This window comes from Salvelinus alpinus, chromosome 10 (assembly GCF_045679555.1).
Source record: "Salvelinus alpinus chromosome 10, SLU_Salpinus.1, whole genome shotgun sequence".
Taxonomy (NCBI): Eukaryota; Metazoa; Chordata; class Actinopteri; order Salmoniformes; family Salmonidae; genus Salvelinus; species Salvelinus alpinus.
The window spans coordinates 19,614,928-19,633,957 of NC_092095.1; the positions used below are offsets into that span (position 1 = coordinate 19,614,928).

The 19,030-nt window shown below is 44.1% G+C and overlaps 1 protein-coding gene across 3 annotated transcripts; it reads right to left on the reverse strand.

The window, feature by feature from the left end:
* Positions 1–3,255: 3,255 nt before the first annotated feature.
* Positions 3,256–18,819, reverse strand: LOC139531666 (armadillo repeat-containing protein 1-like). Of its 3 annotated transcripts, XR_011666404.1 has the most exons (8): positions 18,572–18,819; positions 17,431–17,639; positions 15,748–15,839; positions 8,565–8,757; positions 7,822–7,938; positions 7,631–7,705; positions 5,356–5,879; positions 3,256–5,173 (listed from the first exon to the last, which is right to left on the reverse strand). XR_011666404.1 is itself a non-coding variant. In XM_071328328.1 (7 exons), exons 2-7 carry the CDS (start codon positions 17,590–17,592, stop codon positions 5,685–5,687), a joined length of 834 nt encoding a protein of 277 aa, XP_071184429.1. In that variant the 5' UTR covers positions 17,593–17,639; positions 18,572–18,780; the 3' UTR covers positions 3,256–5,684. The 3 variants fall into 3 exon arrangements, 2 of the variants coding, with proteins under 2 accessions (XP_071184429.1, XP_071184428.1); XM_071328328.1 differs by having other exon boundaries at positions 3,256–5,879; positions 18,572–18,780; XM_071328327.1 differs by having other exon boundaries at positions 3,256–5,879; positions 18,467–18,601.
* Between the last annotated feature and the right edge of the window lie 211 nt (positions 18,820–19,030).

Below are 19,030 nucleotides of genomic sequence, written 5' to 3' on the forward strand. Positions count from 1 at the left end.
CAGATACATCGTTCTTCCCTATCCATCTCCTCACACTCAGGCCCTCATCCCCGGCAAGCATAGATTAAAAATGCATATAGCGCTGCTCCTAGTGATATGGACGACACGTATGCACAAATATGCAAAAGGGCTTATATCGCAGGCGAACAAGGAGTGTTTAGGAGAAGGACACTGGTGCCTTTTGATCAGACAAGATGTGGGTGGAAGTGGAAAGGGAATCTTATTTGAAATATCCAAGAAATGAAAACCTTTTTGTGTAATTAACATTCTCAAAATAAGATAAGCTGCTAGTTCTCTCCACTATTCCAGAATCCCAGCACACACAGTTCTAGATCTGCAGGGAGGTGTAGCTGGCTCTGTTACTTCTCTCCCTGGCAAATAGTTGCTTTTTCAGAATGTGTGGGTGTATCCGTAGGAGTTTGTGAGTGAATATTGGAAGAATATTTAAAGAATTTATGAGACTTGTTAAAAGAAAAACCCTGGTAGAAAATATAATATATTTGGTTTTCCTCAATGCTACATTGCCTACAACCAGAGGACAGGTATTTTTAAATGATAATTATGAAACCATGTAAGTCAAGATTGAACGCGTCGTCTACCCTGTTCAATTACTGCTTCGCTCTACTTACTATTTACTTTTTTGGGGGGGGGGGGCGATACATCCCAAATCTTTTAATAGAATCATGGGCCTGACCAGAGAACTGCTCTAGAACTCTCTATTGCTAAAACAGTTGCTAGTCTTAAATCCAACTGAAACTCTGTTTTTAGGCATCTATTCTGTTAATGTAGAAACACAGTTGTCAGTATGTTTGTCCATGTCCTCTCCGTTGACATGAGATTGAACAATGGTGGATTTTGAGTTGTTTTTCACATTTGTTGGTCACAATTTGTCATTTCCATTTTTTCTCAGCTAAGAGACCCCCTCTAGTGGAGAGCACATCACATTACCCTGAGAACCAGACAGTCTTCTATACAGCGTAGCTTCTTCAGAATAGGTTATAGGTGGGGCCATGATAGGTGGGTTCATAATAACAGGAACTTAGTTTAAGGTCAAATGATGTACCGGTATGTATAATAAATAACAAAAAATCAATATGTTACATTATTGCAACGTTTTACTGAAAGCATTGCATGACCTCAATGAACTCTTGATCCTTCCCTCACTGAGCCTTCTGTGTTCAGGACTGTTCACCTCATATAAAGTTGGGTGAAATTAAGGCTAGATCCTTCCACGTTGATCTGTATGAAAATCAACAGGGAAATACCCAGTCTCCTCTCCAGCCAGTCCACATCCATCCAGCTGATAGCTGTGAGATTCACTAACTACACCTCTCTACTTGCCTGACAAATCCCTCTGGCACATGGTGAACAGAGGAGCACAGCCACCCAGAGATGTGCACCAGCAGCACTGCCTCTGGGGGGGGGGGGGGGGGGGGTACTGGCTAGGCTGGAGAGGTGGACTGGCTAGGCTGGGGGAGCAGCAGGGGGAGGTGGACTGGCTAGGCTGGGGGAGCAGCAGCGGGAGGTGGACTGGCTAGGCTGGGGGAGCAGCAGGGGGAGGTGGACTGGCTAGGCTGGGGGAGCAGCAGGGGGAGGTGGACTGGCTAGGCTGGGGGAACAGCAGCGGGAGGTGGACTGGCTAGGCTGGGGGAGCAGCAGGGGGAGGTGGACTGGCTAGGCTGGGGGAGCAGCAGGGGGAGGTGGACTGGCTAGGCTGGGGGAGCAGCAGGGGGAGGTGGACTGGCTAGGCTGGGGGAGCAGCAGCGGGAGGTGGACTGGCTAGGCTGGGGGAGCAGCAGCGGGAGGTGGACTGGCTAGGCTGGGGGAGCAGCAGGGGGAGGTGGACTGGCTAGGCTGGGGGAGCAGCAGGGGGAGGTGGACTGGCTAGGCTGGGGGAGCAGCAGCGGGAGGTGGACTGGCTAGGCTGGGGGAGCAGCAGCGGGAGGTGGACTGGCTAGGCTGGGGGAGCAGCAGCGGGAGGTGGACTGGCTAGGCTGGGGGAGCAGCAGGGGGAGGTGGACTGGCTAGGCTGGGGGAGCAGCAGGGGGAGGTGGACTGGCTAGGCTGGGGGAGCAGCAGCGGGAGGTGGACTGGCTAGGCTGGGGGAGCAGCATCGGGAGGTGGACTGGCTAGGCTGGGGGAGCAGCAGCGGGAGGTGGACTGGCTAGGCTGGGGGAGCAGCAGCGGGAGGTGGACTGGCAAGGCTGGGGGAGCACCTATGGGAGGTGGACCAGCATGGGTAGATGGACCTGGCTGGGGGAACAGCAGGGGGAGGTGGACCAGGCTGGGGGAACAGCTGGGGGAGGTGGACCAGGCTGCGGTAACAGCAGGGGGATGTTCTATGGCAGTACATTTCTGCACTTGCAAGGAAAATAGATTTGATCATATCTCCTTCTTTCTCTCTGCTACCCTCAGCATTTTGATCTGGAAACACGAGCAGGTTTACAGCTACTATGGCCATGGTAGATGACTGGGTGCCTAGACCAAAGTATTCTCTTCCAATGAGGATCGTCATCACAGCACACACTCTGCTGACATCACAACCCACACTCTGCTGACATCACAGCACACACTCTGCTGACATCACAGCACACACTCTGCTGACATCACAACCCACACTCTGCTGACATCACAACCCACACTCTGCTGACATCACAACCCACACTCTGCTGACATCACAACCCACACTCTGCTGACATCACAACCCACACTTTGCTGACATCACAACCCACACTCTGCTGACATCACAACCCACACTCTGCTGACATCACAACCCACACTCTGCTGACATCAAATCAATTTTTATTAGCCAATGCGACGATTACAACGTGTACAGTGAAATGCTTACTTACGAGCTCCTAACCAACAATGCAGTTAAAAGAAAATACTGCATCACAACCCACACTCTGCTGACATCACAACACACTACTGACAACAACATTCTACTGACATGACAACACACTGCTGTACTCTACTTCCTTGTACATATAGCCTCACTACTGTTATAGCCTCACTACTGTTATAGCCTCGCTGCTGCTCTAACTATACAACCATGTTATTTTTTTTGTACTTATCTATTTTTTACTTAACACTTATTTTTCTTAAAACTGCATTGTTGGTTAAGTGCTTGTAAGTAAGGATTTCACCTTAAGGTCTACATTGGTTGTATTCGACGCATGTGACAAATAAAATTTGATTTGACAACACACGGCCGACATCACAACACACACGGCTGACATCACAACAGACGCAAACAATTGTAATTCTTTTTAATATTTGAATTAGGAATGAACTGTTTTGAGATCTGCAATACATTATATGGCAGATAAACACTGTATATGAGAAGAAGCTACTATTCTGAGGACTTGCTACACGATTCTGTCAGCCATCCTGATGTAGTGGCTATTAAAGGATAGGGTGGGATTAAAAACTAACTGCATATCACATGGGGGATTTAAACAGAGACAAAATAACGTGTTCAAGTATTTATGATAAACAGTACAAGGGGTATAACATATAATATAATTAACTCCACGTGGTGCGAATCTTGACTGATTCTGTGGATGTTAGCGAAAAAAGGAAGACTAAGGATTGGGATTAAATATAACACTGAGGATTTCTCAACTTCATTCTATGACTTGTTGTTGTCGTTTTCATGGTGTGTGTAAGTACTACTTTTGAGGGCTGGTGCTAGATAATAGACACTCATTTTAGTGGATATATGTTATTAGGCTAATTCTTTGAGGTCATTTTAAATCATACTATTCGACTAGCCATGTGAGCTGTGAGTATGGCCTCCAGCAGCACTTCCTTTACACAATGCATGTCAATCACACTCAAATCAGATGAGATCATGAAGGCAGGATTACAGGCATGAAAGGGCTCTCAAAAGAAAATTAAGTCAATCCAAAACCAGTTCTCTGCAAGAACCTACAGTATCATCATACTTTAAATGTATCGGAAATTGGTCAAAGCCTCTTGATAAAGGGTGTTATCTACATTGAAAATTATATTCCGTGCCATTTTTCAACAAAGTAAAATGGAGACAAAGTTGAACTGTCTAACAGAAAAAAAAACATGATTTCTTCTGGTAGTCAGGACTGAGATTAACTGAGATTAACATAGCTTGGAGACCAGGAACCATTTACAAAATGTACATATCCACCCCCCGATGCTGCTTACACCTCTACGGTCTTCCTCTCAGCAGCAATGGTGTGTGTGTGTACTTTGTTTTAAGGACACTGCTGGCTAAAGGGGGTAAAACAAACATTAAAGTGGCTGGGCCACAATAGTGAAGATGTTGATGAGCTTTAGGTCGAGATACTTTTCTCCACTACAATGATTTAGGCCTAGTTGACTACTCTCAGACCTTTCAGAACGCCATATGATAATGCTATATGAAAACCGTGAAGGGGAAAGAACGAAGAAGTAAATTCAGGATGTCAGTCAATACATCACAAAAACGATCTGTCTGAACAAACCTCTACTGTATTGTTCAACCAAGGGATTCCCAAGTCCTAGGAGACTAACAAGAGGTAACAAGTGGACCAATGCAGATGGCTATAGTAGAACAGTAACCATCGCAATTTCCCTTTTCTTTCTGCATCAACAGTCCTCTATGGGGAAGCTAGTGTCATTTGACTGACTGGACCGCAGCCTTCGCTGGGGTCTCGTTTTCCTTACAACAGATATGACATCTCCCTGTGAGAGACATGACGTGCTAGGGCAAATAAGCTCCGGACATAGAGGACCGAGATTGCATTATTCACAAGGCTTCAAAGGTTTAGAGCAAAGTTAAAATGGACCACTAATAATAAATAAATTGCAGCAAAGCATCAAAAAGGCACACACAAAGGATTGAGGAAAGGCAACAAGCAAGATCAGCACACACAAAATAATTACAGCATGCTTTAAACAGGCTCCCCACATGAGGGAACCAAAAGTGAATTAGAGATTGGCAAAACACAGAAAAAGGTGGGAAAAACGTCTTTTTTTTAAATGAGGAAAAGATGAGAACTCAAACTCATGCACAATAATAACCTATTTCCACAAGCGCAGCGTCATCCAATGCAATCGCTCCAACTCAGAAGACTACGCAACGCCATGCATTCCCACAATGCAATTTGGTTTCAAAGAGATGATGGACCGTCCGGCATCAGAGAAAGCTCATTTTCTAAAGGAAGAGAAGCTGATTCTGAAGTCCTCCGTCGATGGCTTGTGAGGTGCATAATGTGTAACGATTGAATGTGTATTTAGTGTGCAGCGCTTTACCTGTGGTACAGTAGCTAGCATGTTCTTAGCTTATTTCCTCTTATATACAAGTGAAGGTTATTCCAGGAACTTTCAATAAATTACCTGCTTTTCCAGAAATCCTGGAAGGAGGCTACCAGCTTTCCTGCTTATTCCCTCCTGATTCCAGGAATCCTCCAACCGGGATATCTGGAAAACCAGGGAATTTATTGAAAGTTCCTGGAATTTTGCAACCCTATTCAGGGTGCGCATGGCAGTCCAGTGCTCCATATAGACACTGAGCAGAGTGGTACTCTGTGTGGCTGCTGAGAGGGACTAGAGAGTAGAAGGGCTGGATAACCGGGGAAGGGGCTAGGCAGGGCTGGTGGGCTAAGGCGACCGACCATCAGTTGGTAGTTTCGGGTTTTGACGATGGGTACTGACACAGGAAGTGGTCACCAGTAGAAGGAGCGGGACAGGAAGTTGGCGGCGGTGCTGAGCCAGCCCACGCCATCTGTGATGGAACCCACACGGGTCACGGCCTTGTCCTGCTCCTGAGACGGGCTTTCCTCCTCAGGGAGGTAGTCTGGGACGTCCACATTGTGTTCCACCACCACCACCTCCGCACCCTCCTGGAATGGAAGCATCAGCTGGGGGAACAGACGGAGGGAGGGAGAGGGTGGGACAGACGGAGGGAGGGAGAGGGTGGGACGTAAGGACGGTGGAAGGGAAGGTGGGACAGACGGAGGGAGGGGGGAGAGAGAGATAGACAACAATTGTTCAGAATCCCTGCCTAGTGGCAAACTGGTTTAATTAAACAAGGCAACAGTAAACATGTCATCCCCCACAAATGATGCAGCCCCCACCCCTTGGGCCAATTAGTGACAACAATTCAAACTAGACTATACTGGTAGTAACAAAATATGTCCCCGTTATAGTGCCACCATGTGGTCGATATGAATGTTCTTGCATATGCTGAGTCTTGACAGTTTTTGCAACATGTTTACCAAATTTTCTTACAATATGAATATCTGTGACTGAATTATATGCATTTATGTGCCAGACCACGCCCACGTTAATGTTTATTGGTCAATAGTGGCCATGTTGTTTTAGGTACAAGTCTGGAAAATATTGTGTGATGGTAGACCTTTGTCCATAGATGCAACATATCAAGTTTCGTGCAGATCAGTCATTCAGTGCCAGAGGACTGGCGTTTTAAGTTTTTTCCACAAAATTCTAAATGGCTAAAATCCATCATGGCAGACCTTATGGGTCCCTGAGGTAAATGTGTTCCTTTGTGAGGAGAGGGACCTATGTACCACATTTCATGACTTCAGGTCAAACGAGGTGGCGTGACCTTTCAAGGCTGGCATTTGCAATCGCTTGTTATAGCGCCACCATCTTGACAATCTATGTAATTATGTAAATGTAAGATCTCTAAGGCAAGACGCATCATTCACAGAAGTTACGTCAAAATCGGGCCAGTGCTGTCTAAGATATTGCATGTGACGAACATAGACGTAGACAGATCCACAGTCCCATCCCCGATTTCATTGTGGGGGACAAAAACAGTGCAGACAAAACAACACCAGGCTCAGGCAATTTCAAGCTATTCTCTACCTCTCCAGTGTCATCTCTGAAACATAAATGAACCAGCTCTGCCCCCTGATGGACATAACAGGAACAGCAGCAGGTCAGTGAGGAGCTGTGGCTTGTTGGAGAGGGACATTTCAAGCCATGATTGAGCACCTAAAGGAAGAAAACTCCCCCTAATCTAACTACTTCAGACGGGAGTGGGAGTTCTGTTGCTGGCTCTTCTCCTCTGATGGGGGTTGCAGTTTCCCAAAGATACATGGTGTAGTGCCACACTCCTCCCAGGGCATGCTGGGATTGGTCATGTGACCTGGCGGTGAGTAATCCCCTCAGGTTAGAGAGAGCTGACCAGCTAACGGTGTCACTCCAAATAACCAAGATTCATCTGTGATCAAGCTACCATCCCAAGCACACCAGGATATAAACATATTCCCAGCACGCAGCAGCTACAGACGTATGGGTTTGCAAAGAGCTCTATCATGCCTACTCCCATTGGGTGTGGACATTTTGAAAAACAATAAGGCCTAGCCAAAGCTGCAACAGCACAACAATAACCCAATGACTTGCCCTGTCAGGTAAGAAGGCCAGACACAGTGGAGGTTTTTAAATGATGTTTCAAAACCTACCCTTTTAGCCTGAAGATTAATCAATTATTTTACAGTTATTTAGCACAGCCTTGAATAAATTATTTCTAAATTATTTTGTTTTATATTATTAGCTTCTGTTCACCTTCATTTGATTGTTTTACTGTAAAGTGAGTTGTAATTTCATTTGACAGTACTATCCCTCCCTCCCTCCCTCCACTTACCTCTCCTCCATCCTCTCCCTTCACCACCTGTGCAGCCTTCATCACCTTGGTGGAGTTGATCGCCGTGCCCAGCGCCTGAGGAACACAAAGATGGATGTTCTTCATCACAGGATCACAAAGTAATCAAAAAAGGGATATTCATCATCCATTTCCCAGTGCCGTGGAATGACATTGTGGAGAGGGTAACTCACCTCAGCCTTGAGGTCAGAGCGGATCCTGACCACACACCTCTTCACAGCCATCTGGAAGGTGAAGCTGATCACCCCTGGGATCTTCAGCAGGGCCTCCTCACACAGACTTCTACGAGTCTGAGGGATGGAGAGAGACAGGGAAGTTGTGCAGAGGACAAGACCAATTCAGTCTTAAATAAAATGGTCACCCAGAAACCCTGTAAACCTTCACATTCTATTCAGATGAAGGGGTTTAATGTTGCATACATATACAACACGGTAATAGACATGAAATGTCAAAAGAGCTCATCTTCCATTGTCTTGTGGTATGAGTGTTGGTCACTGAGGCTGTCTGTCTGGTGTAATGTGATCAGTGACAGGTGCAGCTCTCCTGTGGTGTGATGTTCAGGTTTAATCTCAACACCCTGCGGTTCAATGGCTGACATTTACAACACTGACCCACATTACTTGACAATGTGTGTTAAGACTGTGTGGTCACATTGACAACAGGGCGACAATATGCCCAACTCAAGGGTTCTTAGAGATGGTGACTTATCAACTGTGTTAACCTATCACAATAACGAAGAAAGAGATTCTATTTTTTCACCTGTTTTCATCCCAAGGAGACACATTAAAAGGCAAGAAGTCATGAAGCAAGCAGCCAGTTTGGAATGGAGCCTGGGCCGTTGGTCTGGCAAACTGCTCTCCTCAGGTGTGTTATGGGATTGTGTGTGTACAATGTGAGAACACCACCATCCACTCACTGAGTCGTCCAGGCCGTCGATGTGCAGCACCACGGTCTTGGCCCTCTTGTTGGTGGAGCCCAGGAAGAAGTGGGCCTTGCGTCTGCAGGAGGCGGCTTCAGCCTCGGCCTGCTCTGCCTGGTCATTACCAGCCGCCTGCAGAATCTCATAAATCTCAGATGCCAGCAGCTTGGTCTCCCCTGGGGAGGTGCTCCTGAGGGAGGGTTAGGGAGGAGAGGGGTGGGAGGGGGAGAATAGAGGGTGGGAGAAAGAGAGGCTAAGTATCAAAAGTTACATTTTTTTCAAATAATTTTGTGGACAGTTGTCTCAGCAAACAAAGGCATACTTGCTGTGTGATATTTTTCATTTTTCACATGTTATTTCAATAACCTTGACTTTCGTCGTGTCCAAGTCCTCTCTTCAAATCCAGAGAAGGGCAAGATGGTACCAATGAATCCAAGTCAATAAGGAAGTGGACGCATAAACAGTAAAGTTTCCATGTCTACTCTTCCCCTCTGTGCAACACGACAACGGTGGTCTCCATTACAGCTGGGTGTCCTCTCCTGTGGTCTAGGCCTGTCCAAGTCTCTCCCAGAGCCCACTGGGCTGAGTGGTTGATATTTCTAGAAGTAGTCTCATTGCCAGACGCACAGTAAGACAGCTGTCCAGCTGCATGGAGGAGGTAGGGTGGGATGGGGAGGTGGTCCCCTACAGAGAGCCAGTGTGACAGGCCTGTCACCACCTAACCTTTCCACTGTATAAATAGCCAGCCTCGTAGGAGGAGAAATGACCACACTACACTCATAAAACGACCATACATTCACTAAGGTCTCCGTCCGTCTCTAAAAGGTTCAATAATAATAATACTGTTAATGAAAGTATTAGTCTAATGTCATTTAAAAGCTGCAATGTGTCACTTCTTTTTTGTTGTTGACCAAATTCACATGGAAATGTGTGTTATAGATCTGTCACTCATTGAACGCAAGTCTAAGAACCGTTAGATCTGTTCTGTGTGCGGTGTCTATGCTTCCCGTGATAAAGTTCTGTTTTTGAGTCTTTTACTTTGGTTTTGTAAACAAGCTTCAAAGCAGATAGAAATACAATGTGTGTGGTTATGGAAAATATATTTCACAGTGGTTTAGATGGTAAAATTATTATCTACACTATACTTGTTTCGTTAAAAACTGAAATTAGGCGAACTATTACAAATTTAGCAACCAGGAAATGGCGGAGCAATTTCTACATAGTGCATCTTTAACAGAGAAATGTAGACATAAGTAAATCATCCCTGTCAAATCAGAGAGACTGATAATTTATCAGTAAATCAATATGATTTATAAAGCATACATGAGCTAAGTACATTGTCTCCTTTGTGGAGACAACAGAGCATGGCTAGAGGACAGCAGTATTCCTTGACACAGACATACGTGGTCAGTACTGCCACACTGTGACGGTCCCAGGATGCCCCTGCAGGCTAATACTATATATGTCACCAAGACATCATCCAGCCTATATAACCAGATAGGACGTCTGTTGTCTGGCATAGTTGAGCTGTGCAAACCAGCCTTCCAATTCTGGCATTCATTCCTTAAAGGTGTCCACATACATACAGTACCCGTCAAAAGTTTAGACACACCTACTCATTCCAGGGTTTGTTTTATTTTTTTGCTATTTCCTGCATAGTGAAGACATCAAAACTATGAAATAACATATAAGGAATAATGTAGTAACCAAAAAAGTGTTAACCAAAATATATTTTATATTTGAGAATCTTCAAAGTAGCCACCCTTTGTCTTGATGACAGCTTTGCATACTATTGGCATTCTCTCAACCAGCTTCATGAGGTAGTCACATGGAATACATTTCAATGAAAAGGGGTGCCTTGTTAAAAGTTAATTTGTGGAATTGATTTCCTTATTAATGCGTTTGAATCAATCAGTTGTGTTGTGACAAGGTAGAGGTGGTATACAGAAGATAGCCCTATTTGGTAAAAGACCAAGTCCATATTATGGCAAGAACACCTCATATAAGCAACGAGAAATGACACTCCATCATTACTTTAAGACATGAAGGTCAGTCAATGCGGAAAATGTCAAGAACTTTGAACGTTTCTGGCTCTCATGAGGACCGCCACAGGAATGAAATACCTCTGAGTTACCTCTGCTGCAGAGGATAAGTTCATTAGAGTTACCAGCCTCAGAAATTGCAGCCTAAATAAATGCTTCACAGAGTTCAAGTAACAGACACATCTCAACATCAACTCTTCAGAGGAGACTGTTTGAAACTGGCCTTCATGGTCGAATTGCTGCAAAGAAACCACTAGTAAAGAACACCAATAAGAAGAAAAGGCCTGCTTGGGCCAAACTCCTGCAGCAACCTGCATTAAAAAATAAAGACACACAAACTAGATAACAGATGTAGTAATGTGAACAATAAAACAGTGAACCTTGAGAGGGTTACGCCGACAGAAAACTACAGTCAGCTGAGGTCACTGTACAGCCTTACCTATGGATTGTGCACCCATAAAACTGATTATCAGCCTACTCAGACACCCACTGATCATAACTATGTAGAGTTTACCCAAATATTAGCGTCTCAGCTTTATTGCATGACTCTGAAACAAGCCACATTACCTCATCAGTTAACTTACGATGTGCATTGAACGCTCAGAGCTAAATGTGGCTCATTTCACAGTGGTTTCAGAGTCCTTCAGTACGAGTTAAAACTAATATGTATGAAAACGCTACATAGTTGCGTTCTGTGGGTGTCACTGAGTAGGCTGATACCTATGGAGTGTGCACCCATGAAATGGGGTAAGGCTGTACACAGTGAACATATGTATGCCCGCAATGCAATTATGCAGTCTAATATATCAGTGGGATTTCAAAAGTTTTTCTCTATTTATTGTCAAATTAATATTTGTGTTTAATTAAATTATGTAAAAACATTGCAAACTTGTTTAGCATTATCTCATCCAAATATGGCATGATTCCACCATGTGTTCCATTTGCATCACTTTAAATAAGGGACTTATTTTGAAGGCAACCCACAAATTCCACCAATCCACAGACAGCAGTCGTGCCCTGTAGGTGCTGGGGTATCACCACAGATAGAACAATGAGACAATTTCACTGGATGTAAACTCAGCAACAAAACAGAAACAGCCCTTTTTCAGGATGCTGTCTTTCAAAGATAATTCGTAAAAATCCAAATAACTTCACAGATGTTTATTGCAAAGGGTTTAAACACTGTTTCCCATGCTTGTTCAATGAACCATAAACAATTAATGAACATGCACCCGTGGAACGGTCGTTAAGACACTAACAGCTTACAGACGGTAGGCAATTAAGGTCACAGTTATGAAAACTTAGGACACTAAAGAGGCCTTTCTACGGACTCTGAAAAACACCAAAAGAAAGATGCCCAGGGTCCCTGCGTGAACGTGCCTTAGGCATGCTGCAAGGAGGCATGAGGACTGCAGATGTGGCCAGGGAAATAAATTGCAATGTCCGTACTGTGAGACGCCTAAGACAGCTCTACAGGGAGACAGGACGGACAGCTGATCATCCTCGCAGACCACGTATAACAACACCTGCACAGGATCGGTGCATCCGAACATCACACCTGCGGGACAGGTACAGGATGGCAACAACTGCCTGAGTTACAACAACAGCCTGAGTTACACCAGGAACGCACAATCCCTCCATCAGTGCTCACCAGACAGGACTGGCAAAAAGTGCTCTTCACTGACGAGTTGCGGTTTTGTCTCACCAGGAGTGATGGTCGGATTCGCGTTTATTCTCGAAGGAATGAGCGTTACACCGAAGCCTGTACTCTGGAGCGGGATCAATTTGGAGGGAGGGTCCGTCATGGTCTGTGGCATCATCGGACTGAGCTTTTGTCATTGCAGGCTATCTCAACACTGTCCATTACAGGGAGGACATCCTCTTCCTTCATGTGGTACTCTTCCTGCAGGCTCAACCTGACATGACCCACCAGCATGACAATGCCACCAGCCATACTGCTCGTTCTGTGCGTGATTTCCTGCAAGACAGGAATGTCAGTGTTCTGCCATGGCCAGCGAAGAGCCCGGATCTCAATCCCATTGAGCACGTCTGGGACCTGTTGGATCAGAGGGTGAGGGCTAGGGCCATTCACCCCAGAAAAGTCAGAGGAACTTGCAGGTGCCTTGGTGGAAGAGTGGAGTAATATCTCACAGCAAGAACTGGCAAATCTGGTGCAGTTCATGAGGGGAAGATGCACTGCAGTACTTAATGCAGCTGGTGGCCACACCAGATACTGACTGTTACTTTTGATTTTGACCCCCCCTTTGTTCAGGGACACATTATTCCAGTTCTGTTAGTCACATGTCTGTGGAACTTGTTCAGTTTATGTCTCAGTTGTTGAATCTTGTTATGTTCATAGAAATATTTACACGTGTTACATTTGCTGACAATAAACGCAGTTGACAGTGAGAGGCCATTTATTTTTTTGCTGAGATTAGAAATGTGAAGCATCCACTTGGCGATTCCACTCCCTACCAAACATGGCGGGCAGTAGGAGAAGATGGTGCGAAATGGATTTTGGCTGACATTCTACAAATTTTCGTTGTTGAAAATTTGATCCCAATACAGTTCTGTCCCCAAAACTAGAATATGCTATGAACAGAGTGGACTAAGGTTTGTAGACTTTACCCGTTGCAAACGTTTTTAAAAATCACCTTGTTTAGGAGGAGTGCAAAGGCAAATTGAGTTATTGCACCACGAACACACAGAGTAGGCGTTCCTTAACGGAAATATGCAGAGGATGCTAGAACCCTCCAATAGGATCTCGCTAGCTTGGCTCTGCCCCCCTCCTTGCTTGTTCTGCCCACTATGACTAATTTGTTACCATTGGAAACGACAGGCTGTGGTCTATCTTGGTTTAGTTATAACAATCTTTGGTATCACCATGCAGGCATGTGTGTCAAGCGGCAAATGCGCCACAACCAATGAAAACATGTGGTGTGCTGGACAGTAGGGCCTATCTTTATTATTTTACTAGGCAAGTCAGTAAAGAACAAATTCTTATTTTCAATGACGGCCTAGGAACAGTGGGTTAACTGCCTTGTTCAGGGACAGAATGACAGATTTTTACCGTGTCAGGTCGGGGATTCGATCTTGCAACCTTCCAGTTACCAATCCAACGCTCTAACCATTAGGCTACCTGCCGCTCCCCTGTCTCTCTAGTTGAAAGAGAGCAAACACTTAATTGAATCATCCTGTCAATTGTTCCCACCCCTACTGTTGATCTATCACCGACAAAGGGGTGTAGACTTCGGCTACCAAACATCGACTTGCCTCAAGAGCAGAACACCAAAACGAACAAAAATAATATTATATTTATATTTTTTAATCCAGTTGAATAAACACTCCAAACAGCCTACGCGACAGCTTGGAGGCGTCTGCATGGTCCTAAAGCACACCGTTGCCTCATTTTGTATCGCATTCCAATGATAAAACTGGGGGGGACAAAAATGTGATTTCAGAATGTGTGTGGGGGGCGACGGACATGCGACAGGCTTAAGGAATGCTATAGGCATTGGTCTTCTGTGTGAATGGACTAGACAAAGCTCCATTCACAAGCTAAATCTCTGTACCAATAATAATAATACAGAGCCTTGGGAGTGGTAACTTGGCTCGACTTTCCCTTCAGTCTTGTGTTCACAGGCTCTCCAGCCATTAATGACCTCCACCCAAAGTCACTGTGTGGAATGGGAGCAGAGGGAGTCGGTGTGACCGCAGGACCCATCTTGATAGGGCCTGTTGCTAGCTGAAGTGACTGGGTCAGTCTCACAGAGAGTTTTGCCCTGGGAGAAGATCATACAGCCTGATACCAGGCCTGCCAACCGCTGGCACACTTCTGAGTGCCAATCATAAACAGCAGTCACTTACCACACACCCTCCAGTTACTCTCACTAGGAGGGGGAGCACACAACAACCCTATCTGGAGCACCACACACCTCGGAGGTCTAGCGACCCCACTGGGTGACCAGAATGTGTAAGCCATATTGATTTAGCAAGGTACCCAAAAGGTAACAGAGGGCATTCTTTTTAACCAACTTTTTTTTAGTAGTGATAGGGGGGGGAAATCACAATATTATTTTGGACGATATTACAAATCCATACTTTGACTCTGAGTATCGATTAGTAAAAACAAATATTTGTTTTTGTTGCCGCTAGGTAGCGTTAGCTAATGCTAGTGGGTTGTACCTGCGCCAAAACTGTATTTTTCATGCTATAGCTGGTTCCCCATATTCTTTTTAAATAGTGAGCCAACATGTTGCTTTCAGCACTTTTCTGTCCATGACTGATTTTTATTTGTTTAATCATCCTCTCATATCCCTCTGCAGCAGACATATAGTAAGCAATATGTTTGGAACATCAAACTGCAATAAAAATCGCAGTATAAAATCTCAATACATACCGTATCGGTACATAAGTATGGTGATAACATCGTATCGTGAGGTTCCTGGCAATTCCCAGGCCTAGTTTACAGTAAGGGAAAATTAAATGTTTTATGTTTTATGCCTAACTAAAGGGCATTTAATAGACATTAACATGTATTTATTTGAAAAGACAGATGCAGCGATGAAAGTTTAGACTTAGCTGCTTAGCCGATAACTGTCCATGAGAAAAATACCTGGCAACCCTAACATTATTCAGAATTTTTTTTAAACCAGTGGGGATACTGACTAGATCGGGGTGGCAGGTAGCCTAGTGGTTAGTGTTGGACTAGTAACCGGAAGGTTGCAAGATCAAATCCCCCGACAAGGTAAAAATGTGTTGTTCTGCCCCTGAACAAGGCAGTTAACCCACTGTTCCTAGGCCGTCACTGAAAATAAGTATTTGTTCTTAACTGACTTGCCTTAAATAAAGGTAAAATTTTACAAATTAAAAAAGTGGCAGGTTGCATTAAATCACTAAATGTGCAGAAACAGTGAATTAATTGTTTAGCGGCAGACTTTAATTCAGGATTAATCAAATTCAACCTGACATGGCAACCTTCGACAACCTTCCTGTCAAGAAAATTTGCAGACAGTCACTGAGGCAATTATTGTCCTCTGAAAACAAGAGAAATATCAGGATCAGGTTTTCAGTGAAAAGTGCAGTGTGTGTGTGCTCATTCCGATACAGTGCAGTGCGGTGACAGGTAGGGGACTTACTTCTGCATGACATTCTGCAGACTCAGCATCATGCCCAGCTCTCCCTTCATCTTCTCTCTGTTGGACCGACATTCTGCAAGGTAGCGCACTGCCTGGAAGGACAAGGGAAGCCATTACAGCTTAAACAAACCTAGGGCTATCACTCTCTCTAGTTGTGTATGTGTGTGTGTGTTAAAACTCAGCCAGGCAAAGATGCATACACACAATCACAGCTGAGCAGCCAACCAGCTACTTAAGCGCAGTGAGAGCCAGTGATGGAAAAAGCACTCAAATTTCATACTGGAGTAGAAGTAAAGATACCTTAATAGAAAACGACTCAAGTAAAAGTGAGTCATCCAGTAAAATACTACTTGAGTAAGTCTAAAAGTATTTGGTTTTAAGTATAATTAAGTATCAAATGAAAATGGAATTACTAAAATATACTTAAGTATCAAAAGTAAAAGTATAAATAATTTTAAATTCCTTATATTAAGCAAAGGAGATGGCACAATTCTTGTCTATTTATTTACGGATAGCCAGGGGCACACTCAGACATTATTTACAAACACAGTAGGAATGACCAGGGATGTTCTTTTGATAAGTGAGTGAATTGGACCATTTTCCTATCAAAATGAATGAGTACTTTTGGGTGTCCGCGAAAATGTATGGAGTAAAAGGTATTTTCTTTTCTTTAGGAATGTAGAAGTAAAAAATATAAATAGTAAAGTACAGACAGCTGAAAAAGCAACTTAGTAGTACTTTAAAGTATTTTTTCTTAAGTACTTTACACCACTGGTGAGAGCTAGTACTGTGTGTGTGTGTGTGTGTGTTGCATAACCAATGCAACAAGTACAGGCTTTGAGTGTACACTGTCCAGGTCACCACTAAATAACAACTATTATATAAAGCACTCAGATGTGTGTGTGTATCCTAGGAGATGTGCCCGAGAACACTCTTCTTCAAACACTGACATTGTTTATCATGTAGCTACAAGAAAATACAACTGTAATTTTGTTGCAGTCTCAGATATGGGTGATGCAACCTACCACTTTTTTTTCTGTTTATATTTTTTTGTTTATTTTGCAACTAGTTTTAATTAACATTATTACAGCCTGGCATCAGAGAGCCACACCAGGCACCAGACGACACCAATCCCCTGGTTCTTCTACAGGGTTCTTCTAGAACAGGGTTTCCCAAACTCGGTCCTGAGGCCTCTCCTGGGTGCACGTTTTGTTTTTTGCCATAGCACTACACAGCTGATTCAAATAATCAAAGCTTGATGATGAGTTGGTTACTTGAATCACCTGTGTAGTGCTAGGGCAAAAAACAAAACATGCACCCGGGGGTGGGGGGCAGGACCAAGTTAGGTAAACGCTGTTGTAGATGTTGCTGGGTAAATATCAATGTTTCTGCCTGGCACTGACACAGAGGGAGGGATTGCCCTTCGCACCGTCACTCTAACCTAACCTGTCCTGACACCACTGGACGGACGGTTATGAATGACTTACCGCATGCTGCATGGTACACTCAAGATTAGACTGTCCTTCTTCCCTGTTCCAAATTCCTTTTGATAATTGTGTCATAGGAGCAGGCCACATTTCTGCATAATAGGGCCTGGAGTATTTCCAGGTTATATGTTCAGGAAAAACTTGTGACCTTATGCATAACCAACAAAATGGTCAAATGGTGGTGGATGAGCCTTACTAATAATGCGGAGTAGACGACCTGAGGGTTGGGGTGGTCCAGAAAGAGGATGAGCCCCGGTAAGCAGCCATTGTCCTGTACTATGGCTCGTCTGTTGAGGGGGTCAGCTGCAAGATCTCGTAGCTGGTTCACCACAGTCAGCGCATCCAGCTCCCCACTCATGGTGCCTCCTCTCTCAGTGTCGTGCACATCAAACCAGCCTCTTCACACTGTGTACATAATAGGATCAAGTCAGATGTAGCTGTACAGTACCGAACCTATGAATTACAATGACAAGTCTCTAAATGCTTTTATTTTTGGCAAACTGCATGACCAAAACAACCTGCCAATATTAAATGGTAATGATGTATCAACCTGTTCAAATACTGTAATCAGTATGAGCAACATATTGTGATTTGTGAAAAACAATCAGTTTGACGGGTCACTTGAAATGCATTACCACTATTATCTTGGTGTGTAGACCTACCGATATTTCTAGCTATGTCAACTAGCTAGCTAACTACAGCAGTTAGCTAACGTTAGTTTCTTTCTTTGGGCACTTGGCTGAAAAATAAAGCGTGGGAGTCCACATTTAAACATGATAACAGAGGTTAAAGCAATGTAGTTAGCTACTGATATGGTATCAGCAGAATGTTCTGATATATGGCCCTGTCCATTGTGAAAATATATGTGCATAGCAAATAAGGGCGCTGACGTTTTATGGAGGCTAACAAGTTATGGCTGCAACAAAAGGCCCAACTAGCCTAACGTTAATGCCATGGGCCAAAACCAAGTGAATATAGCGTTCTTAATCTTTTTTTCTTGAGAATGCCCGTGGTTTTATCCTGATAAACCAGGCAGCTGCACTCCTCAGTGCACATGGCATGGCAAGCAAGACCAATAGCTAAAAGCAATAGTTAAAATAGTCCGTTAGCAAGCTAGCTAACAACAACACATAACTAGTTATCAGGTTAAGACTGTCAGGATAATTACAGTGAAGGGCCATCCATGTTAATTATCAGAACTGCAAGAGTTGCTAATTAGCTGGCTACTTCACCTTGCTTGTGTAGCATTGTTGTCTACGCAGAACATCTGAAAACACGCCCAGGACAAGCAGGAGCTGGGCTAGAAATCTAGCTAGTTATCGTTAGCATATTATTACCTTTTCTCCAAGTGATCTCCCCCTGTTTGAATTATTTTAAAAACGCAAATACACTGCGGTTGAAAAGAAACTAAGCAGTTGTGAGAAACAGAGACAACTGTTTCCGTCACAACATCGAAATAAAACAGAAGCTTGGGAATTAACTAGATTTCGGCAAAAAGCTAGCTAGCTGGCTAACTGGTACATTTTACGTCCATATTGAATTCATCACGTTCTCAGTTTGAAGACAGCTGATTGGACAGTTCAGTTGTGACCGACAAGGCGAAGAGCCATTCATCGAAGGTTTTACGTTAACAAATTGTCACGACCTTGATCGAATGTAGCGGTATTCAAGAATGTAATGTATTTGACCAAATTATTCTACAAAAGACAGTGACAGTAAACTACTGACAATTAATTAATGTTACTTGACATTTCACAACTGTCCACGTTATGCAAGACTTGCTACATTAACGGTGT